Genomic DNA, 26,201 nt, shown 5'->3' with positions numbered 1-26,201 from the left:
GCTGTCACTCTTTGTCGCATTACCATGGTGCTTAATACCCCCTGGCCTTTCTTGTGCATATAGATTTGTTTGTGGTCTTTCTCATGGAATGTCACCTGTCCCTCACACCACTGTGCCAAGTACCTGGAGGAGGACTTAGTAAGAAACTAGTGTCAGTGAATGTTGAATGAAAATTGGATAGATTGATCTTTGTTAGTGTCTGTTTTCTTCTTTTGACTGAGCATTTTGAGAGGACAGGGACTGTGTAATGCAGGTGCTTATTGTTGATGGAATGAATGAATAGTTCAGTCAACAGCTCTCTTTCTACCAGTTGCTTGGTTCTGGAGACTTAGGCTCTCACAGATGGGTCTCCAGGTTGTGCCCCTGTCCAGCCAGAGTTCTGATGATGTTCCATATTCTTGATCTTGATGCCACAGGACTCATAGGAGGGCTGCTTTTGGTGTTCACTCCCAAATGCTTGTTTCTTTTTGGGATCTCTTTGGGTATCAGTGGCAGAGGTATCTGCTAAGAAAGTTGTCCTACAGCGAAGACATCCTGGGGCCCCTGGTGGATGCTCCATGAGAGGGAGTGGCAAGCTGCTGTGGGTGCTAGGGGTAGGAGGCCTCAATGGAGCACTCTGTGGGACACAGCTACACCCCTGGGCTCGGAGGACGGGAGTTGATTACTTCACTGGGTCCCCTCACTGGCCTGAGGACTTGTGAATTGTGGGCCACCTCAGAGCAAACAGCAGTATTTGTAATTGTATTTTTCTTAGCTGGATTTGAAAGAAAGCAGATAAAGATCTCAGCCATTGGTTTTGAAAACAAAGAGTAAGGAACATAAAACTATATTGCGTAGAGTAGCACTTACAGTACTGCCCAATGGACTTACTGTCTGAGCGGTTCCCAGCTCTCCAGCTGCCCTTCATGCTTTAACTGGCAGTGACTAAGCGCCAGGGTCTTCCAGCAGCGTTGTCTCTGGAGTCGGTGGTCATTGTACCTGCCCATGGTGGTACTTCCTGGTCAGCACCCCGTGTGTGTGTGGAAGGTGCAGCCCCTCACAGGCAGGTAGGAGGTAGAATTCTGGTTTGAGTCATCCACTGAAAAAAAAGCAATCCTAACTTATTATTACAGATAGTTTCTTTTTTTAAATTATTAATTTTAATGGGGTGACATTGATAAATCAGGGTACATATGTTCAGAGAAAACATCTCCAGGTTATTTTGACATTTGATTATGTTGCATACCCATCACCCAAAGTCAAATTGTCCTCCATCACCTTCTATCTAGTTTTCTTTGTGCCTCTCCTCTCTCCCCTCGCCTATAACCCCCCCCATAACCACCAGCCTCTTGTCCATGTCCATGCATCTCATTTTTATATCTTACCTATGAATGGAATCATGTAGTTCTTAGTTTTTTCTGATTTACTTATTTCACTCATTATAATGTTATCAAGGTCCATCCATGTTGTTGTAAATGATCTCATGTCATCATTTCTATGGCTGAGTAGTATTCCATAGTGTATATGTGCCACATCTTCTTTATCCAGTCTTCTATTGAAGGGCTTTTTGGTTGTTTCCATGTCTTAGCCACTGTGAACAATGCTGCAATGAACATGGATGGGGCTGCATGTGTATTTACGTACCAATGTTTCTGAGGTTTTGGGGTATATACCCAGTAGAGGGATTGCTGGGTCATAAGGTAGTTCTGTTTTTAATTTTCTGAGGAACCACCATACTTTCTTCCATAATGGTTGTACTACTTTACATTCCCACCAACAGTGAATGAGGGTTCCTTTTTCTCCACAGCCTCTCCAACACTTGCTATTACCTGTCTTGTTGATAATAGCTAATCTAACAGGTGTGAGGTGGTATCTTATTGCAGTTTTGATTTGCATTTCTCTAATAGCTAATGAAGATGAGCATCTTTTCATATATCTGTTGACCATTTGTATTTCTTCCTGGGAGAAGTGTCTGTTCATGTCCTCTTCCCATTTTTTTAATTGGATTGTTTGTTTGTTTGTTGTTGAGTTTTATGAGTTCTTTGTATATTTTGGATATTAGGCCCTTATCTGAGCTGTTGTTTGAAAATATCATTTCCCATTTAGTTGGCTGTCTGTTTATTTTGATATCAGTTTCTCTTGCTGAGCAAAAGCTTCTCAGTCTGATGTAGTCCCATTCATTTATCTTTGCCAAGGTCCATGAGTTTAGTACCTATGTTTTCTTCTATGTACTTTACTGTTTCAGGTCTTATATTTAGGTCTTTGATCCATTTTGAATTAATTTTAGTACAAGGGGAGAAACTGTAGTCCAGTTTCATTCTTTTGCATGTGGCTTTCCAGTTTTCCCAGCACCATTTGTTGAAGAGGCTTTCTTTTCTGCATTGTATGTTGTTGGCCCCTTTATCAAAAATTATTTGACCATATACATGTGGTTTTATTTCTGGGGCTTTCTATTCTGTTCCATTGGTCTGAGTGTCTATTTTTCTGCCAATAACATGCTGTTTTATCGTGGCTCTATAATATAATTTGAAGTCAGATAGTGTAATGCCACCAGCTTCATTCCTTTTCCTTAGTATTGCTTTGGCTATTTGGGGTAGATATTTTCAAACATAGAAGGTAGAGTAATTAGTTGTGTAGAGAACCCCACACAACCCAAGGCCAGTCTTGATTTAGCTCTTACCTGCCTCCGGCTCCACCCACTGGCCCCTGATTATTTTGAAGCAAATTCCAGATATCGTATTTTATCAATGGACTATTTCAGCATCTATTTTGAGAGATAAAGCTTTTTCAAAAAAAATATATACCACAAGATTATTATTACATCTGAAAATAATAATAATTCTAATGCCATCAAATATTCAGTTGGTGTTGATGTTTGCCTTATGATTTCTTTATACTGCGTGTTTGGATCAGGATCCAAATAAAGCCACAAGTGTGGAAAGTTAAATGTTAGCCCATGGTCCCTGGGTCTCTTGTACTCTGCAGGTTCCTCTATATTTCTTTTTGTGTTCCCTGCCTTTTTTTTTTTTTTTTAAGAAACCAAGTTGTTAGTTTTCCTGAGATAGATTATGCTAATTGTATCCCATACAATCAGGTGTCACTTTGTCTCTGTCCCATGTAGTTTTTCTAAATTGGCAGTTAGATCTAGGAACTGTATTCAACATAGATTTGATTCTTGTTTTGTTTCAAAATCAGCTTCCTGGTGTGATGGTACTTCATCGGTTAGCATCTATGGATGATTGCTTCTTGGATACAGGAATTCGTTAGGGATGGTAAAAATGATGATAGTCTAATTCACCCTTTCTTTGTTTGTTACCTGAAATACTTCTATCAAGAGAAACTGCCCATTGTCCACTCCATTTATCCCTGTGTTACGAATTGTGAAAGGCAGGATCAGTGCTTGGTGTTTTTTTTTAATTGATAAATTTTCAAAATTATGAGATGGTTCCCTAGCATCCTTTAAAGATGACCAGTGACAGTTTTTCATCTTTTTTTTTAGTACGATATGAATGCGTGAATGTAAACATATGAGATGAGTTTCAATCTGTTATAAATATTGTCCTTATTGCACAGGGTGTGTCCCTCCTGTCAGCCCAGCCATGTTTGAGCATCCCTGTGCTATCTGTTATGATGAGGTGCTCCAAGCTCATCTTGGGCATTTTTGCTCAGCCCTGGGACAGCCAGTTCTCTGGGGAGTGCTGGCAGCGTTCACTGCTGTTGGTTTGGTCATGACTTCTGGGCCCTTTGGGTTACAGCCAGGAAGTATGTATTTTTTTAGAAATATGACATACTCAGTAGGTTTATACTGATGCTTCTCTGTGTGTCAGATGTGTGACTTAGGGTTCATCTTGACTTCATCAGTCTATGTCACCATTTCTTTTGAAAGGTGTCAAAAATAGAGGTTCTCCAAGACAGCAATACGTCTTACTTGATTTTCTTACAGCCCCCACCCGGCAGTCCTAGACTACAGTTCTAACGCCACCACTGCTGATCAGTAATAGAAATGAAGTCATGAACCTTTCCTCTGCAGGTCTGCTTATCTTCAGGGAATATTTTATTAGTCCATTGGAATAGCTCCTTTCTGTGAGTTATGCCACCAAATGGATGCATTAATTCATTTATTTTGTTTTGCTTTCAATTTTAAAACTTAATTTGTTTTATAGGGGTATAAAATATTTATATGATTCCAAAATCAAATCTTCAAAGCAAGGGTCCTTTAAAAGTCTAACTTCTAGCCCTGCCACTCTACCCTGTTCCATCCTTTTCCCATAGAGAATATGTTTTCATATTTTATAGTTTTCTTATTTTACAATTTATTTTTCTGATGCATGTATTTATTTGTCTATGTATTTACTATAGCCCCTCCTTCGTAGACAATGGTCGTTCACCACACACACTTTTTATTCTTTATTTCCAAGTGAGAGCAGAGGAGATAGTCAGACTTCTGCATGCACCCCAACTGGGATCCACCTGGCAACCCCCATCTGGTGCTGATGTTCTGCCCACCTGGGGCCATGCTCACAACCGAGCTATTTTTAGCACCTGAGGTGGAGGCTCCATGGAGCCATCCTCAGAGCTCAGGACCAATGCGGTTGAACCAATCAAGCCATGGCTGCAGGAAGAGAACTGAGAGAGAAAAAGGGGAAGGGGAGTGGGGAGGGGAGGAGGAACAGATGGTAGCTTTTCCTGTGTGCCCTGACAGGGAATTGAACCTGGTACTTCCACACTCCAGGCTAATGCTCTACCACTGAGCCAACCAGCTGGGGTCACCACACACACTTTTCTGTAATGTGTTTATGGAGACTACCTCACAGTAGCTGACAGGACTTCCTTCACTTTTTTAGTGGCTCTTAGTACTTCCCCATGAAGATTTCCCATATTCAGATGCCAGTCTCCTATTGACAGACACTTGGGAAGTTTCTGGGGTTTTGCAGCTTCTAACTGTATTGTAGCAACTGCTTTTGTGTCTATGTCCTTGCCCATTTTTGAAGGCTGCGTGTTGTTTTGTTAAATAGAGTCGAGCTCCTGCCACCTTAGTGGCCTTGGTGTGGCTCTATAGACACCTGCCTAGTAGCTGGGTTCTGGAGACAAGCAGGAACTTGAGACTCTGAAGGGGGGAGTGAGGGGTCCAGACCTTGCTCTTGGTGAGGGCGCCTCCCAGCCCTGCCCTGACCTTTTCCCCTTCTCTCAGATCCGGGGCCACCATGTGGCCCAGCTGGACCCCTTGGGCATTCTGGATGCAGACCTGGACTCCTTTGTACCTTCAGACTTAATCACAACCATCGATAAGTTGGGTGAGAGTTGGTACCCTTTCCTGTTACCTGGGTGACACCAGAGCCAGCTGGTGCCTGGGCTCAGTGAGGCATTCTGGGCACTAGGGCCCAGCAAGCTGCCCAAGAAGCTCTTTTCTGACCCATGCCCATTGACTGCACAGTGTCCGTGCAAGGGGTGTCTCCCTGTCATTCCAGGCTTGTGTGCCATGCTCAGTGAGCTTGAGAGACTTGCCCAAGCACACCCCCATGGCAGCAACCTGGGCTCTGACTCTCACTCCCTGTTCCCTGCAGACTGAGGTTCCTGATCTTGGGCTGGACCTGACAAGAGGGTGCCAGGGGTACTGGGGGAAGGTCTGGGGATACTGCTGGGCCCTGGCTGAGCCTGACCCCAATTCCCCCTCTCTGCCTCCTGGCCTCCTCAGCCTTCTATGACCTGCAGGAGGCTGACCTGGACAAGGAGTTCCAGTTGCCCACGACCACCTTCATTGGAGGCCCAGAACAGACCCTCTCACTGCGGGAGATCATTCGGCGCCTGGAGGTGAGCATGGGCAGGTGTGTCGGCCACACCTGATGGAGCTCGCTGGAGGTGAGCACGGGCAGGTGTGTCGGCCACACCTGATGGAGCTCGCTGGAGGTGAGCACGGGCAGGTGTGTCGGCCACACCTGATGGAGTCGCTGGAGGTGAGCACGGGCAGGTGTGTCGGCCACACCTGATGGAGTCGCTGGAGGTGAGCACGGGCAGGTGTGTCGGCCACACCTGGTGGAGCTTGCTGGAGGTGAGCACGGGCAGGTGTGTCAGCCACACCTGATGGAGCTCGCTGGAGTCTGTTGGCGGTGGGGGGATGGGGGCGCCGCCTCTTCTGTTTCCAATGCCAGGGCATGTGTCCCTCTTTCTGGCTTCTCATAGTGTGCTCGCGTGTCCCCCCAGAGTACCTACTGCCAGCACATTGGCCTGGAGTTCATGTTCATCAATGATGTGGAACAGTGCCAGTGGATTCGGCAGAAGTTTGAGACGCCTGGCGTGATGCAGTTCTCCAATGAGGAGAAACGGACCCTGCTGGCCCGGCTGGTGCGCTCCATGAGGTCAGGCCCTCAGCACCACCCTCCCCATATCCCGGCCAGACAGCCCAAGTGTCTGTACAAGATGTCCAAGGCCCTGGCTAAGAAACTAGGGTGCCTGGCAAGGCAAGGCAGGACTAGATGGCCTCCCTACCCTGGCTTAGGAGGAGCCCTGGGGCCAGGTACTCAGCAGAGCTGGGCAGTGGGCAAGCATGGGGCTCTGGGGGTCCTGATAGCAGAAGCAGGTCGAGCAAGGGAGAGGCGGCAGGAAGTGGTTGTGGGAATGTTGGACAGGAAGAGGTCCCTGTGTGGAGTGATACCAGCAGTGTCTCCCTCGTGGGGCACCACCTGGCTCTGCCTGACTTCTCCGAAGCTGGGGCTGCAGGGACCTGGAGGATCCCTGAACAGCAGAGTGGAGGCTAGCATCTGAGTTGAGCCGTGAGGAGACTTTTGGGAGGCGGTGGGAGTCAAGTACACAGCGTACTTGTGCAGGAGGGCAGGGGACAGGAGCAGGGAAGATGGCCCATTGGAGCGGTTTGACTGGACAGGGAGGGAGAGTGATAGCTGACAGTGGGTGTAGGCAGAGGTTTGGGGTAAGGTGAGAGGACCCCTAGCCTCCCTCAGACCTCTGTTGCTTGCTGGTGGGGACATCATGATGTCTGTGGCAGGTCTTGGGCTATGTGGAGGGAGATGATTTTTGCAACTTTCTCTGTTCTTGGCACCATGCTCTGAGCCATCACATATAGCTCTCAGCCTCACCATTCTTTCCCTTCTCTCCCTGAGCAGGTTTGAAGACTTCCTGGCCCGGAAGTGGTCCTCAGAGAAGCGCTTTGGCCTAGAGGGCTGTGAGGTCATGATTCCTGCCCTCAAGACCATCATCGATAAATCCAGTGAGATGGGGATTGAGACTGTCATTCTGGGGATGCCACACAGGTGGGCCCTCCGTGCATGCTGCAGCCGTACCCAGCAGATGAGGTGGGAGAGAGAGGATGAAATCAGAGCAGGAGTGTTCGAGGGACTTGAAGGCAGAGGCAGAGTGGGCTAGAAAGTTCTCAGAGTCCCTTGGCCCTCGCCTTCTAATCTCAAAGAGAGCTGAGTACTTGGCCAAAGCCATGTGGAGCTAGGAACTAAACAGGCTCTCACCACTTCACCACTGTCCCCAGGATTTCAGAAAAGCATTAGATTGTGCTTCGAGGTTCCTGTGGACAGGGAGCTGTGGAGGGGATGGCCTAGGGAAGTGTAGGCAGAGCCTGGCAGGTGGCCTCTTGTTGGTATCCCCTGAAGGGCGTTTCTCTGGAGGTGAACCAGGGGCCTTTTTCCCTGGCTGTAAGCTGACCACACATTGCCCTGTGACCTCGGTAAAGACTGGAAGACTAGCATGGCAAGTGGTCAGTTACTTCTGAGCTGGAGTCTGTGGTCTAATGAGGTGTGCACCCTGGGACAAATAAAGGTGGCCAGGGTGCATGCATAATGGGCTACTAGAGAACATGCTGAACAGTCTGAGGGCAAAGCCCCAGTGTTTCCTGTGACCATTTCCAATTGCTCAGAGGAGGCCCAGCCCTCGACTGCATCAGGAGGAGGGGCATTCAAGTGTCCAGATGCAGTGTGAGAGGCTGGGGACCTAGGGTCCTGGAAATGCCCAGACTCTGGTGAGAGGGTCAGGCAAATGTGGCCCCATGGTCTGAGGTGACATTGGCCCATGTGGCTTCAGTGGACATTTGGAAGAGGATGGCACTGCAAGGTCAGTGTCAGTTCTAGGACTGCATGTTGGTGTTGGGCAAGCTCTTGGCCTGAGGAGGGCTCCAGGAGCTGAGGGCTATTCTAGTCCTGGCCACCACAGTCACAGGCATCGGAAGCTAGAGGACTTTGCCCTCAGCCCCATGGCCCCATGACCCTACAGAATAGAAGAGAGTCCACCTTAATGAGGGATTCCCTCAGCCACAGGGCCATCTGGGTATTTGTATGCCTAGGGCTGGCATCTGATGGTGGGCTTTGAGGGGTGAGTTCTGAGGTATGTGCTGTGCCCTCATTGGCTGGTGCCCACTTCTGAAAAAACTGCACTCTGATGGGAAGTTCAGGCTGGATTGGAGGACCCATGACCCCTGGCTGCTTTCCTGACCCCATCCATACCCCTTAGACCTCAGCTCCCTGGACAGGTCCTCTGGTAACTCCATATCCTCTTCCCTGTCTGGCTCTACGATTCTGCTTGCTAGGGTAGGGCCATGTGTGAGCCACTGTGGTGCATCAACAGCCTGGGGCCAAGGTGGTGGGGAGGGTAGGCACTCTGTCGTGAGACGGGTGGCTCCTGCTCACGAGGGCCTCCTGATGACAGAAGTGTCTGGGGGACTGGCTGGCCAGGACCATGCACATGCCTTGCAGATGAAGATGGGATGAGAGGGCTGGTCTCCCTTGGTTCCATTGGGGAGGCTGGGGCTTCCCTAGAGTCCATGCTGACTCTGATAGGTTACAGGTGGGCAGGGAGCATGATGGAGGTGGCCTCTGTGCCAGGTGAGGATCCAGCCCACCCCTTCTGGCTCCAGGGGCAGGCTGAATGTGCTGGCTAATGTCATCCGCAAGGACCTGGAGCAGATCTTCTGCCAATTTGACCCCAAGCTGGAGGCAGCAGATGAGGTGGGTGCCAAGCTCAGGCCTCATAGCCCCTGGAGGGCTGGGTGTTTGGGAGGTGAACTGGGAAGGGCCTGGGCCAGGACTCTCCAGGCTTGGACAGACCTCAAGATGGACAGACACGCAAAGGAGTGGGAGAGCCTGGGCATATTTGCATGTGGTCACTAAGGCATTCTGCAGCAAGTGCTGCAGTCTCTGAGGGCCGGAAGAGCCCTCGGAAAAAACTGGGCCCCCCTTCCCTGTTCCCAGCTGGGGAAGTGGCCCCGAGAGGTGCGGGGAACCTGACGGCATTCACTTTGGCTCAGGCTGTGCCTCTGTGCCCGAAGTTCTGTCCACTAGCCCAGAGGGCCTCAGTCATTTGTCTGCCCTGCACGGCCTTGGAACAGGGGGCATGTTCCTGTGCCCACTGATGAGTAGAGGAAACATTTTCCCTCTCACTCCCTTTTCTTGCCATGCGTGCATGTCATGCTCGCCTCATACTCCACACCCAGGCCATGCTGGGCCTCTCTTTGGCCTCTGCCTTCTTCACAGTGCTGCCTGCCACCCCTTTCTGTGGCTCTCCTGTTCCTCCGGGCAGTGAACCTGTCACTTCTTTTCTGGCACATTTTTCTATGGGGTTTTGGGCTCTCTCTTACTGATTAGTAAAAGTGCTTTATGTATTGAGGGACTTAGCCCTTTGCCTGAATTTGTCTTATAAATGTTTTTTTTTTCAGTAGATCCCTCCTCCCCCCCACCACATTGTGCATAGGTTTGGTTCCTCCATGACCAACTTGATAGATTTTAGCTATCTTTTATGGCTCCTGAGGTTTGTACATTGTTTAGAAAGGCTATTCCTACTCCAAGATCATAAAATGTGTCATGATTTCCTGCAATGCTGTCTTCATCTGTCATGTGGTGTGAGGAGTTAGGAGGGGCGGTCTCCAGTGTTTGTCTGGAGGCCTGGCCGGTGGTCTGCACAGCACCCATGAGCCTCCTGCATTTCTTTGCTCTCACTGCCTGGCTGACCACTTCCTACTGCTGCCTTCCCGCCCCACTCCGAGGTCACCCATGGAAAGAGGACGGCCTTTGAAATGCAGAGGGCTCTGCTGGGGCTGGGGCTGGTCTAGCCTCCAGCCTTTCTCAGGCCCACCTGGAGGGGAAGGAGAGGCAGTGCGCGGGTGCGTGGAGGCTGGAAGAGCGCTCAGTTCAGGGACAGCACAAGCCTTTCTAGGGAGCAGAATCCAGGAACAGTTTTAGCCACACTGTGGGCTTGCATCTGTCTGTCTGTCTGTTCCCTTGTCTGAGGTGGGAGGGCCAGGTTCACTACCTTCTACCTCAACTCCAGGGCTCTGGAGATGTCAAATATCACCTCGGCATGTACCATGAGAGGATCAACCGGGTCACAAACAGAAACATCGCTCTGTCTCTCGTGGCCAACCCCTCCCACCTGGAAGCCGTGGACCCCGTGGTGCAGGGGAAGACCAAGGCAGAGCAGTTCTACCGCGGGGACACCCAGGGCAAGAAGGTAAGCTCACCATGGGCTCTGGGCATCCACAGTGCTGGAGGCAGGGCCAAGGTGCCCGGGCTGGGGCCTGGGGCTCCTCCCGGCTCCCATTCTGCTCCATAGGTCATGTCCGTCCTGGTCCATGGGGATGCTGCCTTTGCTGGCCAGGGTGTGGTCTACGAGACCTTCCACTTGAGTGACCTGCCCTCATACACCACCAATGGCACCGTGCATGTTGTTGTCAACAACCAGGTGAGGGGCGAGCTGCACGCCAGGCCTCATCAGCATGTCTGTCTCTGAATTCAGGCAGCACTGTGAGGGGAGGAGTGGGACCATCCAGGTTCTAATCCCACTTGCTCCACCATGTCCCAGTGTGGTCTCAGGCAGTGTGGCTACTCTCCCCAGCCTCAGTTTCCTGGTTCGTGAAATTGGGAGATCTATACATTCATCTATCTACCTATCTATCTATCTATCCTTATCATCTATCTTTCTAATCTACCAGTCATCATGGAAAAAGTTGTAAGCACAAAGGAGTACAGGTGTAATGAGCTCAGAGGCTAGACATGTGACTAGATGCTGCCTTTAGCTCCCTGGGAATTATAGGCCTATAGTTAGCAGGCAGCTGTGGTTAACAACAGTTGTTGTTCTGAGCCTGGGTAGCCCTAGGTTGGCTGCCTTATTTGTGTTAAGTCATCTCATCTTCACGGAATAAACCTGTGAGACCGGAATTTAATGGGATCTTTTAGTAGATAGGAAACCTGGGATCTTTTCATAGACAGGGAAACCAAGGCTTTGGGAATCTCCATGCCTCGTCCAGGATGGTACAGTTAGTACTGGTGGGACTGGGGTTTGCCCAGGCCTGTGTCCCTCACAACCACCATATAAAATGATTGCAGAAAAAAAAATCAGGCATGACTCCTAGGTATTGCTGCCATCCCCATGGGACCGGCTGCTCTGTCTGGTGTTGGGGCTGCACATCCTTTGTCCCTTCACATCCTCCCGGACACAGCTGATGGGCCTCAAGGCAGAGATCTCCCCAGCTCTATGACCCACAGTTCTGGCTCTGAGTGGACAGGCGCTGCGAGTTCCTTCTGCTTCTGCAGATCGGCTTCACTACGGACCCCCGCATGGCCCGCTCCTCACCGTACCCCACTGACGTGGCCCGCGTGGTCAATGCTCCCATCTTCCACGTGAACGCGGATGACCCAGAGGCCGTGATATATGTGTGCAGCGTGGCAGCCGAGTGGAGGAACACCTTCAATAAAGATGTTGTTGTGGACCTGGTGGGTTTGGGGGCTGAGGCTGGGTTGGAGCGGACAGCCTGTCTGGTTGTGCTCAGTGCCAGGTCTTTAGCACCTTCGGCTACTGGGGCTGCGAGTCCTGGGAAATGGGAGGTTCGGGGCTACCAAGAGCAAAATGTTTAAAGTCTTGGGGGTATGGGGGACAGTCAGTGAGAGGCAGCAGTAGGAGACCGTCAGGGCCCGCGAAGGCCCTGATGTGCCCTGCCAGATGTGCCCCAGATGTGTACCGACTGTGCCTGCATCGCCTGGGGACAGGGACTGAGCCCCCTTCCCTTACCGTCCCTGCAGGTCTGCTACCGCCGGCGTGGCCACAATGAGATGGATGAGCCCATGTTCACACAACCACTCATGTACAAGCAGATCCACAGACAGGTGCCTGTGCTGAAGAAGTATGCAGACCAGCTCATTGCTGAGGGCGCAGTCACCCTGCAGGAGTTTGAGGTGTGTGGGTGGGCTTCACGAACACCTGGGAGAAGACTCCATGGCACTGGAACCCTGGGGTGGTGGCTGACGTTTCCAGACCAGTGCTGGGAACTGGTGTCCCTGACAGCCTCCAGCTATCATGGGGGACAGAGGACCAAACACAGCCTGAGGGGACGCAGCACATGCTGCTTTGGGGAAGCCCAGCCCCAGGTGGAAGTCCAGGAAGATTTCCCACAGGAGGGCCTAAGCCGGGTTTGTCCTCTCAGCTATCTGTGGGTTTGTTGGTCCTCCCGCCTTGAGTCTCCACCAAGTCCTTTGCTAAATGTGATTCCCCTGAACTCTGAGACTTTGGCCTCTGACCACAAGGGTCCCTGCAGGCCAGCAGACAGTTCTCAAACCTGCTGAGGGAGACTAAAGAGTCGAGGTCGACCCAGCCTCGGGCTGCTCAGGGTGTCGCTGCCTCCATCCATACCTTCATCCTGATTTCAGGAAGAAATTGCCAAATATGACCGGATCTGTGAGGAGGCGTACGGCAGGTCCAAGGATAAGAAGATCCTTCACATAAAGCACTGGCTGGACTCCCCTTGGCCAGGTGAGTGGAGTGTGGCTGAGAGTGACCCTCCTGGGCCATGGGCTCTGGTAGTGGGCCCAGGCCTGGAGCAGCTCTGCCCAGAAGCTGTGGCTCTGCCCCTAAGACCCCTGAGACTGGGGCTGATTCCTGAAGGCTAAGATAAGCATTGCCCTCAAAGCACCTGTGACCAGTGGATCTCTGGGAGGGAGAGCTGACCAGGACTGGTGGACACCACAGTGGGGAGAGCCAGGGTGTGGTGTGGGTCAGGTAGCGGTGCTCAGAGGGCCTCCCTGGGACAAGGGGGTTCAGCAGGTCTCCCTGGGGGAGAGCTAGATGGCTGTGACCCCAGGCTCAGGGAGTGGCTCTTACAAGGGCCCAGGGAGGACATTAAGTAGGTGTAGGAGCTGGAGCTGTGACTGTCAGTGGCCGTGGCCTGAGGATGGGCTCGGTCATCCTGTGCCAGGTGGGGTCAGGGAAGAGCTGGGCTGCAAAGGGAAGCTGATGGCATCTGGGGCCCCACTGCTACCCAGAAGGACACAGAGTCTCTGCCTTTTCAGGCTTCTTCAACGTGGACGGGGAGCCCAAGAGCATGACGTGCCCAACTACGGGCATTCCTGAGGATGTGCTGACACACATTGGGGACGTGGCGAGCTCTGTACCCCTGGCTGACTTTAAAATTCACACCGGTGAGGTTGCTGTGCGGGCTCCAACATGGGCCCCTGTCCTATACCCGACATCATGCCCCAAGAAAGGTAGAGTTGGGTCAGGAAGGCCTGGCCTTCATCCATCCTTGGTGGGTCGGCTGAGCTCCTGGAGCCTTGTTTGGACCCTGTGAGGCACCCTTGATAACAGCTCCTCTCAAGGCGGGCAGATGTGGATGCCACACTCTCAGCTGGCCCTGGGGGTCAGGCTTATGTGGCGTCCCTGATCAGGTGGGGGGAGCAGGGAAGCACAGAATCCTGTGAAAGAGGGGTGGGCCTGAAATGTGGGGGCAAGAGTGCTGGGCTTGCTGGCAGCCTGGATGGATGACACAGGTGACCCTGATGTCCCAGGTGGAGCCTGGGCTAGTAGGTGGTCACTGGCTGCAGATCTTGACTGTAACCTCTGCTTAGCACCCTGGAGGGCGCTTGTGGCAGTAGTGGAGCACCTGCACCTCTTCTGACCAGCCTGTGGGTGTTCCTAGGGGGTTCCTACACTGTGCTCGGAGGCCCAGGTGTCCTGAGGTGCCTACTCTGTGGCATGTCACAGGGTGTCTGTGCTGGTATAGGGCCACCAGGAGCCCAGCATGAGCCCATGGCCTAGGCTCAAATTCGCACATTTTTATAGCTATGTGATTGAGAGTAAATGACTTCTCTCTACGGCGCCTCACTCCTCATCTGTAGGATTGGGGTAGTCTCTGCCCGTGGGGTTGTGAGGATGCAGTGTGTACACAGGACAGGCACTCAACTAGGGGCACCTGCTTTTTCCCACTGTGGGGGAGGCCTGTGGGACTGTGGCAGGGGTGGCGGGTGGGAGGAGGGTGTACCCTGAGTACACAACACCTGGCCCTGGCCCCTGGGGCTGCAGCTGTCCTGGGCAGGGTGGCCATGCCTGGGTCCCTCAGACCAGCCTTTCCCTCCCATAGGCCTCTCTCGAATCTTGTGGGGCCGAGCGGACATGACCAAGAAGCGGATGGCAGACTGGGCGCTGGCAGAGTACATGGCCTTTGGCTCCCTGCTGAAAGAGGGCATCCACGTGCGGCTCAGCGGGCAGGACGTGGAGAGGGGCACCTTCAGGTAGGGGCGGGCTCTGGAACCCCAGCCAGTCACCATGGAGCCCGTGGGGGAGCTGAGTGGTCAGCTGTGCTTGGCATCTCCCAGAGTTGTCCTGGGTGATCTGGAGTGTAGCCCGCCCTTCCTCCTCCTCCTGAACCTTTTCTGAGGAGCCCAAGGACGGCCCTTGTCTGGCTGAGGGGACCACTGGCAGCCCTGTCAACACCCCAGCCCCTGCCCATGGACCAAGTCATCAGAAGGATGCTGGGCCACCTTTCTGACTCCCACAGGACAGACATGCAGAGCTGACCACTTGGCCCAAGCAAGTTGATTGATATCAAGCCTTGTGGTGCTCTGTGGTTCTCATGTGTGTGCGTGTATGTGTGTGCATGTGCATGTGTTTGTATATGTGTGTGTGTGTGTGTGAACTGCTGTCGAGCCAGCCCTCCCTGTTTTGCCCATTTTCATTGAGTTTTGAGTCCGGGTAAAGGACTTATACGCTTGTCACTTGTCTCCATCACGTTTTCTCTCTTTGGGGCTCTAGCTGCTTTGGTCTCCTCTTTGCTCACTGCTGTGTTAGTGAGCCCTGGTGCTGTGGCATCCAGGGTTCCACAGGCTGTCTCCATTGGGTCCCAGTTGCTCCTCATTGCTGGTGCTGTTCCAGCAGGGGGAACAGGGGCTACTCCGTTGTACCTGAGCTGCATAGCAGTCCTCACTGGTGTCAGGTTCAGCAGGCAGCCCCCCTCATCGTGCAGTTCCTGTCTCCTGTGGACCTGGGCAGAGAGGGCAGAGATGGGCAGGGGGACAATGCCTCAGGGGTGTGGCCTCTCAGGGTCTCAGGCTTCACCGAGCATTGGGTGGAGGGTTGTAGGAGGCTGGCAACACAGGTCTCAGGACCTTTCTGAGGTGAGAAACGGAAACTCCTATCTGTCCGGTGTGTGGGCTCTGCTGGGAGGGCGGCTGTCTGGAGAAGGGAACAGATCAGTCTGGCTTTTCAGGGCCGCCTAGTGTCCCTATCCTATGGGACTCTGTCAGGTTACCTTGCACAGTGATGAGGGCTTGCCGGCCTCCCGCTGCCCAGCCCACCTGCTCTGGGCAAACAAGTATCCCATCCCTGCCTGGTCTGTTTCCCTCTAGTCACCGGCACCATGTTCTCCATGACCAGGAAGTTGACCGGAGGACATGCGTCCCCATGAACCACCTTTGGCCTGACCAGGCCCCGTACACCGTGTGCAACAGCTCCCTCTCGGAGTATGGAGTCCTGGGTGGGTCCAACACGGGCAGCTTAGGCGGGCCCTGGGATTCTGGGAGACCATAGAGGGGCTTACAGCCTAAGGTGTCCTGTCTTTGTTGTTTTGACTGTTTACTGGGCCTGGGGCGAGGAGGGGGCCAGCAGGGTCAGGGATGGACTTGGTCCATCAGAGGCCACTGGGATGGACTTGGGTCCTGGGACAGCCCTGAGGAATGATGCTGGGTCTGTTCCTGCCTAAGGCCACATGGGAGATGAAGTCCTGTCCCATCTGGCCCCTCTGAGAACCCAGCTGGGGGCACTGCTTGCCTGGAAGTGGGCTCTTTAGATATCAGAGCCCTGGGTCCAGAAGCCCAGTAGAGACAACTTCGGACACAGCCATGAGCTGTCCCCAAGGTTGGCCGGACCTGCTCCATTCTCCTGACCCTCGGCTCACCCCTGCACTGCACCCAGTGGCCCTGTCTTGGGGCTTCCTCCCCAGGCTCAGGGCTCCCCAGACTGTACCCCACATTCTTTCTCTCTCTGCTTGACCTTGGCTGGGCTGTTTCCTCCCTTTCTGCTTCCTCCCTGCTTTCTCTAGAGGCAGGACCCTCCGGCGACCTGTTCCTCTCCCTTCCTCCCAGCAGCCCTGCACATATTTTGGGGACTCCTCTTGGTAGATGGTCCCTGCTGCCTCCCCAGGGTGTCTTTGGGCACGGCTCCTGGTCTGGATAAAGCTGAAGCTGGCCATACATGCACTGAGGTCTGAGTGGCCTCTCTGATATGTGGTCAATTCCCAGGAAGGAGATGCTGGCCTTTGGGGCCCAAGGAGCCCTCAGGCTCCTCCTGGCCTGCTAGGATGGGTGAGGAGGGCAGGAGGGGGTATGAGGAAGAGCTGAGTTTGTCTGGAGCCACTGGCACTTGGTGACAGAGCGTGGCAGGCCCCATCTAAGTGTCTTCTGTCTCTAGGCTTTGAGCTGGGTTATGCCATGGCCAGCCCCAATGCCCTGGTGCTCTGGGAGGCTCAGTTTGGTGACTTCCACAACACAGCACAGTGCATCATTGACCAGTTCATCAGCACCGGCCAGGCCAAATGGGTGCGGCACAACGGCATTGTCCTGCTGCTGCCCCATGGCATGGAGGGCATGGTAAGGCCATCTGGCAGCTGGGCCCGGGCTCTGGCAGGCCTGGGAGAGCACGGGTGGACCCTTGGCCACATGTAGGGTGGGCAAACATGTACCTTCTGGGCCCTTGGAACACACAGGTCTGCTCAGGGTGGGGCGTACATAGATCCAGTGGCTGCTGTTGAGGACAGGGATGACACTGCACATTCCTAGCAGTAGAAGCAACCATGTGGTCTGAGGGCTTGCTGTGTGCCACGTTCTGCTTCAGACCTCTGTGCATTGACCCTCTGGTCCTTACAGTGACCTAGTGAGAGGAGTCCTGTTCCCATTTTCCAGACATGAGGATGAGCTTGTCCAAGGTCATTCAGTGGGTTGCTTGGTTCTGAACCTGATCTGTGCCATGTCACCTGTCCTCGGGCCCCTCCTGGGGAAGTGGGGACATGTGCAGGCCAGCAGGGGCTAGGGTGGAGCAGAGCATTCAGAGGTGCCACCCCAGCGCTCACGCAGTGGATGGAGTGGAGGTGGTGTGGCTGGAGGGTGGGGGGTGGTGGGTGGGGCTGTGCCTGCTGCAGGGCAGCTCTGAGCAGGGTGGACTGTCCCCAACCCCAGCGGTGGAGCTGCCGTGCATGTCCCTGAGGGTCCACTCAGCTGAGACCAATCCCTCAGTAAGGAACTGATCACTACTGTCAGCCCTCCATGACTCCTGAGAGCACTTTAGCTGCCCTGTAAATCCATGTAAAATACCCACAGCAGGACTGGGCGTTAGTCCTGTGTCCATTTCACACTTGAGGGGTGAAGGGGCATGGCCTGTCCAGGGTCACCAGAGGCAAAGGCTTCTTAACAGTGGAGCTTGAGCTGGGTGGGGATGTTAGGGTGGGCCTACTGGCCCTGTTGCCCTGGGTGAGTCCCCCTCAAGGCATGTGGATGATGGCTATGGGCAGGGCCCCCCTTTGGCACAGGGAGCAAGTTTGGTGGTCCATGGGGGTGTCTGTTGTCAAGGGGCAGAGCAGCCCCATGAGCAGCAGCAGGAGGAGGGTAAGCTCTGGGTTTAAATCCCCCCTTCTGGCAGACTGCCCTTGGGGTTGGCTCTTAATCTCTTCACCCCTCACCCCTTACCATCTTCATCTGTAGAGTAGGAAACAATCGTCTGAATCACGGGGAGGCTTTAATAACCAGGGAACAACGTGTGTGGGGTCACAGAGCTGTGCCTGGGCCTGCTGGGCACTCAGTGGGCAGCAGTTGCTGCATTTCGGGATGTTCTGGGCACAGAGGCTCTCTCTACTCGGCCTTTTAGCCTTGAACTCCCACCCCCCACATTCACAAGAGCTGGGACTAGGCGGATACGCTCCAAGGATGCCATCCCTGCTGTACTCCCACATTCCTGGTTCTTTGCTGGGGTCTCGGCTCAGAGGGAGGGCAGCTTCTCCGAGAAGCCACCCACACTCCTGAGATCTGGGTCCTTGCAAGGGCAGGTGTCTGTCCTGGGTGACATTGCCTTCCCCTCGGGCCAACTTGGGCCATCTGGCATTTGCTTTCAGGGCCCAGAGCACTCCTCAGCGAGGCCTGAGAGGTTCCTACAGATGAGCAATGATGACTCAGATGCCTACCCTGTGAGTGCTGCCCACCCTCACTAGGACAGGGACATGCCTGCTGCAGCAGGCAGTGCCCAGATGGGCACCACAGGCAGGCCACCACCCTGTCACACCTTGTCCTCCCAGGCGTTCTCCGAGGACTTCGAAGTGAGCCAGCTCTATGACTGCAACTGGATCGTGGTCAGCTGCTCCACGCCGGCCAGCTACTTCCACGTGCTGCGTCGGCAGGTCCTGCTGCCCTTCCGCAAGCCGGTGAGCTGCGGGCCCTGGTTCTCACCACAGCAGTGCAGGGCCAGACACGGGAGCCCGGGCCCCACGGGGCAGCTGGCAGCTGGGCACATGTTTCCCTTCCAGCTGATCATCTTCACACCCAAATCTCTGCTGAGGCACCCGGAGGCCAAGTCCAGCTTTGACCAAATGGTATCTGGTATGTGCCTGGGCACGTTGGCAGGGATCGGGGGCAGCTGCTGTGAGGCCTGGTGGCCCGTGGCGCAGCCTCTGCTCCTGAGACTCTCTGTCCTCACCTCTGTCTGTGGTTCTGTGGGCCCTCCAGCCACTCCCACATAGTCCTCACCATTGGCCAGGGGGGGTGGCAGGCAAGGTGGCCAGCTGGGCTGAGTACCAGGGCCAGAGGAGGGCACTGGCCCAGCATGGCTGGCCTGGGGGGAGGCCTGCCTCATTTGCAGGAAACTGAGTATTATTTATTTACTCATATATTTTTTTTCACTCATGAGCCAAACTGACATTACTGTTCCTGGGGACACAGTGCCCCTCCAGAAATGCTCAGCCTTCTTTACCTGGGAGTCAGGGACTCAGTCAAATAAAGCACCCAGAGGACCAGGTGTCAGAATGGAGATGTGTACAAGGGAGGACCAGGGTGGCAGGGGTGGGCAAAATACAGCTGTCCTGCAGAACGGTCCCAGGTAGTGGGAGGAGGGGCAGGTTGGCCAGGAAGGGTTTCGGCAGTGTGAACAGGTGTGTTATTTACCTGTGTGTGTCTGTGTGTCCCACTGCTGTGAGCAGTGGCCGGGGTGGCAGTTCAGAGCTCTAGCACTAGGGGTGGATGCTGGGCACCCGATTTTCTCTGGTGGGGCCTGGCAGCCTGTTCTCCTTTCTGCTCACTGTCCTCACTTGGGGTGCAAGGGTATTACAGTAGTTTCTCAGGTTTCTGCAGCGTGTTTTGTCTGGTACCTGGCATGTCATGTGAGCTCAGAAAGGAAAGACAGACAGGACTTAAGATATGGGGACTTGGTTGAGGGGCTGAGTAAAGGGAGAAGGTGCAGTGGTCTCTGGGGGCAGCTGCTCACCATTAAGCATAGTGGTTGGGTGGCTCACATGCACACAGGAGATGGGCAGGACTGGACGAGGAGCAGCTCCAGCTCAGATAAGGATCTCATCATATAGGGACAAAACATCACCCTTTCTGCCCCTGCCAGGGGCTTTCTCCTTCATACCACCATGTCACCTGAACTTGATGTTCCCAGGGCTCTGCCCTTGGCTTGCGCCCCTGTCTCCACTTCTTTCCCTATGACATCTCAGGTTTCATCGGTTCTCTTCTCCATTGTTTGGCTCAAGAGGCACCTGGTGCAGCCACAGATCTAAACCCGGGGCTAGTCTTAGTGACTAGGGAGAGCCTGTGGCTGCCAGGCATGTGGGCCTGGTTCCCAAGATCCCCAGCCCCTCTTAGAGTTGATGCCTCTGCCATACTCTGTCGGCCCCCCAGGGACCAGCTTCCAGCGGGTGATTCCTGAGGATGGGGCCGCAGCTCGGGCTCCTGAGCAGGTGCAGAGGCTCATCTTCTGCACGGGAAAGGTGTACTATGACCTGGTGAAGGAGCGGAGCAACCAGGGGCTGGAGGAGCAAGTGGCCATCACACGCCTGGAGCAGGTACGCCTGCTCGGAGTGATGGACAAGGTCAAACAGCCAGCCCCCTGGCCCTGGTAGTGTTCCTGGCATGGTCAGCTCTGGGGCCCAGTAGGGGCTCTGCTGACCTCCTCCCTGGGCTGTGCTGCCCGTTCTCCCTGTCTGCCGCAGATCTCTCCATTCCCTTTCGACCTAGTCAAGCAAGAGGCAGAGAAGTACCCAGGTGCGGAGATGGTATGGTGCCAGGAGGAACACAAGAACATGGGCTATTATGACTACATCAGTCCACGCTTCATGACCCTCCTGAGCCGGGCACGGCCCATATGGTACAAGGCTGGGGCGGGGGATGCCAGTCACTGACCTGTCAGCTCTGGGGGCCTTAGGCCCCATCCTGGCTTTGCCTGTCTCATCTGTTGTGTAACCTGGAACTGGCCCTTCTCTGGGCCACATTGGAAACCGTTGTCCCCACTGGCTCAGTGACAGTTGGTGACAGGTCAGCTTCCCCATCAGGAACCCATACCAGTGCGGACAAAAACCTTTGCATTTAGTCCGCAGCCAGACTGAACTAGAGAACCCTGCATATCTCAGACTCCTGCCTGTGATCCCAGGCCAGTTCCTCTGCCTAGTGGAGCCTCAGGGTCGTTCTCTCTCTAGCAGGATGATGACACAGGCGAGACTCGATGCAGACCTGGACTGCTCTGGGTCAGGCACAGCCTGCCCCTCACCCTGTCCTTCTTCCCCAGGTATGTCGGCCGTGACCCAGCGGCAGCACCAGCCACAGGAAACAGGAACACTCACCTGGCATCTCTGAAGAAGTTTCTGGATACGGCTTTCAACCTCCAGGCCTTTGAGGGCAAGACATTTTAGAGCTGGGCCAGGCTTGCCTGGGTCTTTCTGTGGAATTGGCTGGGGTTGCAAAGGACTGGTCAGGGAGGGCCATGCTCCTGCACCAGAGAGGTCTGTGGAAGGCCCCAGGATTAAACACATAATTGAGGCCATAGCATGGGCACTACTGGCTTTGGTATGATGCCAGCATGGGCTTCTGTGTTTATTTCAGAATCTCTTAGGACTAAGAAAGCCATAGCAGGTGATAGATGGAATATAGTTCTGGAGTGTTTCCCCAGCTGTCCTGGTCTCTCTGGAATTTTTGGGTGGCTTTTTCCGTCTATGCCTCTGCAGACAGCCATCCAGTAGCTCGCGTCTTTGGTTCTACCCTCCGGCAGATCTGGCCACTGCCACTCACCCTGCCCTTGTTCATCTGTAGATTCAAGGAATGTTACTCTCTGTGTTCTTAGAAGTAGAGATTTCAGCAATAACAACCAGGTGAAGCAGAACCGTACCAGGTGACTTATATGGACTCTTTTATGGGATGTGTCATAGTGAATGTGACATACAGCTACAGCTCATGTGTACCAAACCAGAAACACAAATGACAGAGAAATAAAAAATGCTTAAGAAGTATCTTCTGTTTTCATTTCCTTTTGTAAAGTGGGGGCGGGGGGGGGAGGCAGGTGTTTCAGAGAGGGTATGAAATGGGAAGAAGAAAGAAACAGAGGATCAAGTATCTGTATCCATTGAACGGACCAGTCTTCCTTTGAGCACCAGGTGGTGTTTGCCAGTCTGTGGGTATCTCCTCTCTTTAGCCTTTTGCTGGGTTTGAGCCTCCTTTTAGAGCACTTCCTCTGTGTTGGATGCTGGGGCCAGGTGGAAGAGGCATGAGTCTGTGTGCTGGCTCTTCCAACTTGGGTGTCTAGCGAGGGAGACATATAAACAGTTTTACTCACAGAGTTCCAAGTTATGTTGGAGGAAAGAGCAAAGGGTTACCTCTTTCTGAGAGTAGATGAAAGTGCCCTGGAAGAGGTAGCATTTGAAGAAAGAAGTGTTAACAGGAGAATACGAGAGACACGAGCCTTCTGTAGAGCAGACCCAGAAACACCGTGGGCTCATGGTGGTACCACCTCAAGGAAAAATCAACTTGTAGTTGCAGAACAGTGTTAGGCCCCATCAATCTTAGGTACAGCTTGTTGGAGCACACTCTGAATCCCACTGCAGGGATCTTGTAGGGCAGTGGTCCCCAACCTTTCTTTGGGCCACAGACCAGTTTAAAGTCAGACAATATTTTCACGGACTGGCCTTTAGGGTGGGACCAATAAATGTATCATGTTACCGAGACAAGCATCAAGAGTGAGTCTTAGACAGATGTAACAGAGGGAATCTAGTCATTTTTTTTATCTTATTTTTATTAATTTTAATGCAGTGACATTGATAAATCAGGGTACATATGTTCCGAGAAAACATCTCCAGATTATTTTGACATTTGATTATGCTGCATACCCCTCACCCAAAGTCAAATTGTCTTCCGTCACCTATCTGGTTTTCTTTGTGCCCCTCCCCTCCCCCCACCCCCTCTCTCTCCTTCATCGCCCCCTCCCCACCCCCCACCCCACCAACTGTTACCATCACATTCTTGTCCAGGTCTCTGAGTCTCATTTTTATGTCCCATTTATGTATGGGTTCATATAGTTCTTAGTTTTTTCTGATTTACTTATTTCAGTCTGTATAATGTTATCAAGGTCCATCCATGTTATTGTAAATGATCCGATGTCATCATTTCTTATGGCTGAGTAGTATTCCATAGTATATATGTACCAAAGCTTTTTAATCCACTCGTCCTCTGACGGACACTTGGGCTGTTTCCAGATCTTCGCTATTGTGAACAATGCTGCCAATAAACATGGGGGTGCATTTCTCCTTCTGGAACAGTTCTACAATGTTCTTGGGGTATATTCCTAACAGTGGGATAGCTGGGTCAAAAGACAGTTCAATTTTTGCAGGAATCTCCATACTGTTTTGCACAGAGGCTGCACCAGTCTGCATTCCCACCAGCAGGGCAGGAGGGTTCCCTTTTCTCCACATCCTCGCCAGCACTTATTCTGTGTTGTTTTGTGATGATCGCCATTCTGACCAGTGTGAGGTGAAATCTTAGAAGTGTCTATTTCGTTTTCCCATTTTTTGATTGGATTGTTTGTCTTTCTGGTGTTGAGATTTACAAGTTCTTTATAAATTTTGGTTATTAACCCCTTATTAGACGTACTATCAAATATGTTCTCCCATTGTGTAGTTTGTCTTTTTATTCTGTTCTTGTTGTCTTTGGCTGTGCAAAAGCTTTTTAGTTTGATATAGTCCCATTTGTTTATCCTGTCTTTTATTTCACTTGCCCGTGGAGATAAATCAGCAAATATATTGCTCCGAGAGATGTCAGAGAGCTTACTGCCTATGGTTTCTTCTAAGATGCTTATGGTTTCACGGCTTACATTTAAGTCTTTTATCCATTTTGTGTTTATTTTTGTGAATAGTGTAAGTTGGTGGTCTAGTTTCATTTTTTTGCAGGTAGCTGTCCAGTTTTCCCAACACCATTTGTTGAAGAGGCTGTTTTTACTCCAATGTATGCTCTTACCTCCTTTGTCAAATATCAGTTGTCCATAAAAGTGTGGGTTTATTTCTGAGTTCTCAGTTCTGTTCCACTGATCTATATGCCTGTTCTTATGCCAGTACCAGGCTGTTTTGAGTACAATGGCCTTGTAGTATAGCTTGATATTAGGAAGTGTGATACCTCCCTTTTTATTTTTCTTTTTTAAGATTGCTGAGGCTATTCGTGTACTCATTTGGTTCCATATAAATTTTTGGAATATGTGTTCTATATCTTTAAAGTATGTCCTTGGTATTTTAATTGGTATTGCATTGAATTTTTAAATTGCTTTGGGTAATATAGACATTTCAATGATGTTTATTCTTCCTAACCATGAGCACAGAATATGCTTCCACTTGTTTGTCTCTTCCTTGATTTCTTTCATCAATGTTTTATAATTTTCCAAGTACAAGTCTTTAGTCTCCTTGGTTAAATGTACTCCTAGGTACTTTATTTTTTTGGTTGTAATAGTGAAGAGGATTGTTTCCTTAATTTCTCTCTCTGATTGTTCATTGTTGGTATATAAAAATGCCTCTGATTTCTGAGTATTAATTTTATATCCTGCCACTTTGCTGAATTCATTTATCAGGTCCAGTAGTTTTTTGACTGAGACTTTAGGGTTTTTTATATACAATATCATATCATCTGCAAATAATGATAGTTTTACTTCTTCTTTTACAACTTGAATGCCTTTTACTTTCTCTTCTTGTCTGATTGTGTGGCTAGTACTTCCAGGACTATGTTGAATAAGAGTGGTGAAAGGGGGCACCCCTGCCTTGTTCCTGATCTTAAGGGGATTGCTTTTAATTTCTGCCCATTGAGTATGATGTTGCTGGGTGTCATAGATAGCTTTTATCATGTTGACGTATGTTCCCTGTATTCCCACTTTGTTGAGAGTTTTAATCATGAATGGGTGCTGGATTTTATCAAATGCTTTTTCTGCATCTATTGAAATTATCATGTGGTTTTTCTCCTTCCTTTTGCTTATATGATGAATCACATTGATTGATTTACGAATATTGTACCAGCCTTGCCTCCCAAGAATAAATCCTACTTGAGTGACGTCACGGAAATGGCGCCGTGAGAAGCGCGTCCGACAGCTCTCCCCTAAATCACAACAAATTTATCAACTAGAAACAGAAAAATTTATCCTCGGAGCATTCCGGAGTTCCACACAAACTGAAAGCAAAAGGACTGTTATCACTTGAATCTGAGAGACGAGGGTGTGGAGGAAGCTACCGCAGCGACGCTCATTCAAGCCGCCAGGGAGTGCGCCTGTGGTGAGTCAGCCCATATACTTGGGAACCGCGGGCCGCCACGAGCGGCCGACCGCGAGCCGCCACGAGCCCGCGAGCTGCCGCGAACCCCCGCGAACCGCCACCGCGAGCTGCCGCGAGCCCCCGCGAACCGCCACCGCGAGCGGCCGCCACGAGCCGCCGCGCGCGCGCCCAGTCCGGTTGAGCACCGCTGACGTTCCCAGCGGCCCGCGTACTGCGAGTGGGGGTCGCCGGCCACCGGTGCCCTGAGCGCCCCTGAGCGCGCGTGCCTTGGGCATTCCACGCGCCCAGGGCGCCCTGCTGGCCCGCACACCCAGGGGGCTCCATTGTCCTGCCCCTGGTGCGGTCCAGCCGCCAGCGGCGGGGCGATCGGGAGAGGCTTGGGAGATTCTCTTCGTGGGCGGGGCACCTCACCCAGCCATTCAAGCTAACAATCAAGCGTTGGGGGAGGGGTGCGCGCAGGCAGCCTAAAATACCTTCAGAAACACAGCTGCGACCCAATCACTGAAATTAGCTTAACCCATAAAATCTGCGCACCCTCGGTTCTAATTGATAAGATCTCTCTCAGTTCAGCGATCCAAGACAAGAGGCGTGATATTTTTTAGTGCCTCTCGCTAAAGGGGCGGGGGCAACTTCTGATTGATAGAGCCTCCATATTCAGGGATAAACGCTAACAAGAAGGACTTGGCAGATAATAAGGTCTATACTACACTAGTCGTAAGCAGAGACTAGTGCCTCTTCTTCCCTGCAAAAACAGGCTACAAAGTGTGGAAAGCCTGCGTTGAGAGGTCCAACTAAATGATAGGCGCTGAACAGTCACCTTGACAACAATTGACTCCCACCCCCGCCTGATTACACTGGAGGCCCTGACTCTCAGAGCCTTTCCCAAAGCCTTGCACTGAGTGGGGATAGAGTGGGGATTTCCCAGCTCTTTGAGCCTCTTACTCCCCAGGCAGAAGCAGTTGCAGCCTTATAGCTGGATCACCAGGCTGCTAATTCAGAAAGGGGGGACTAGGAGAGAGAATCCAGGAAAGCAAAATCTCTCATCGTTGGACCCAGCAAACGCCAACAAGCCTTTACTTCCAGCAAGACTAAAGCCAATTATATGACATTGCCATAGAATCCCATCAACTGCAAATCCCTAACTAAGAGTGACACAGGGGCAGAGCCTGGGGTACAGAGT

The 26,201-nt window shown here is 52.2% G+C and overlaps 1 protein-coding gene across 2 annotated transcripts in view; it reads left to right on the top strand.

Annotated features, from left to right (window-relative positions):
* Positions 1-21,733, top strand: part of OGDHL (oxoglutarate dehydrogenase L) — a 28,580-nt gene extending 6,847 nt beyond the window's left edge. For both annotated transcript variants that reach the window (XM_066242440.1, XM_066242441.1), the window contains exons 4-23: positions 5,171-5,273; positions 5,675-5,790; positions 6,181-6,335; positions 7,098-7,244; positions 8,852-8,942; positions 10,261-10,440; positions 10,543-10,671; positions 11,523-11,702; positions 12,009-12,161; positions 12,633-12,735; positions 13,272-13,400; positions 14,339-14,489; positions 15,603-15,730; positions 16,663-16,841; positions 18,356-18,427; positions 18,536-18,661; positions 18,764-18,836; positions 20,133-20,296; positions 20,444-20,598; positions 21,016-21,733. In XM_066242440.1, the coding sequence (XP_066098537.1) occupies positions 5,171-5,273; positions 5,675-5,790; positions 6,181-6,335; positions 7,098-7,244; positions 8,852-8,942; positions 10,261-10,440; positions 10,543-10,671; positions 11,523-11,702; positions 12,009-12,161; positions 12,633-12,735; positions 13,272-13,400; positions 14,339-14,489; positions 15,603-15,730; positions 16,663-16,841; positions 18,356-18,427; positions 18,536-18,661; positions 18,764-18,836; positions 20,133-20,296; positions 20,444-20,598; positions 21,016-21,139 (2,658 nt within the window). In that variant the 3' untranslated portion in view covers positions 21,140-21,733. The remainder of the gene's footprint in view (positions 1-5,170; positions 5,274-5,674; positions 5,791-6,180; positions 6,336-7,097; positions 7,245-8,851; positions 8,943-10,260; positions 10,441-10,542; positions 10,672-11,522; positions 11,703-12,008; positions 12,162-12,632; positions 12,736-13,271; positions 13,401-14,338; positions 14,490-15,602; positions 15,731-16,662; positions 16,842-18,355; positions 18,428-18,535; positions 18,662-18,763; positions 18,837-20,132; positions 20,297-20,443; positions 20,599-21,015) is intronic.
* The last annotated feature ends 4,468 nt before the right edge of the window (positions 21,734-26,201 follow it).

This window comes from Saccopteryx bilineata, chromosome 9, assembly GCF_036850765.1.
Source record: "Saccopteryx bilineata isolate mSacBil1 chromosome 9, mSacBil1_pri_phased_curated, whole genome shotgun sequence".
Lineage (NCBI taxonomy): Eukaryota > Metazoa > Chordata > Mammalia > Chiroptera > Emballonuridae > Saccopteryx > Saccopteryx bilineata.
Note: the sequence above shows the minus strand (reverse complement) of the source record. Positions and strands in the feature narration are given on the sequence as shown.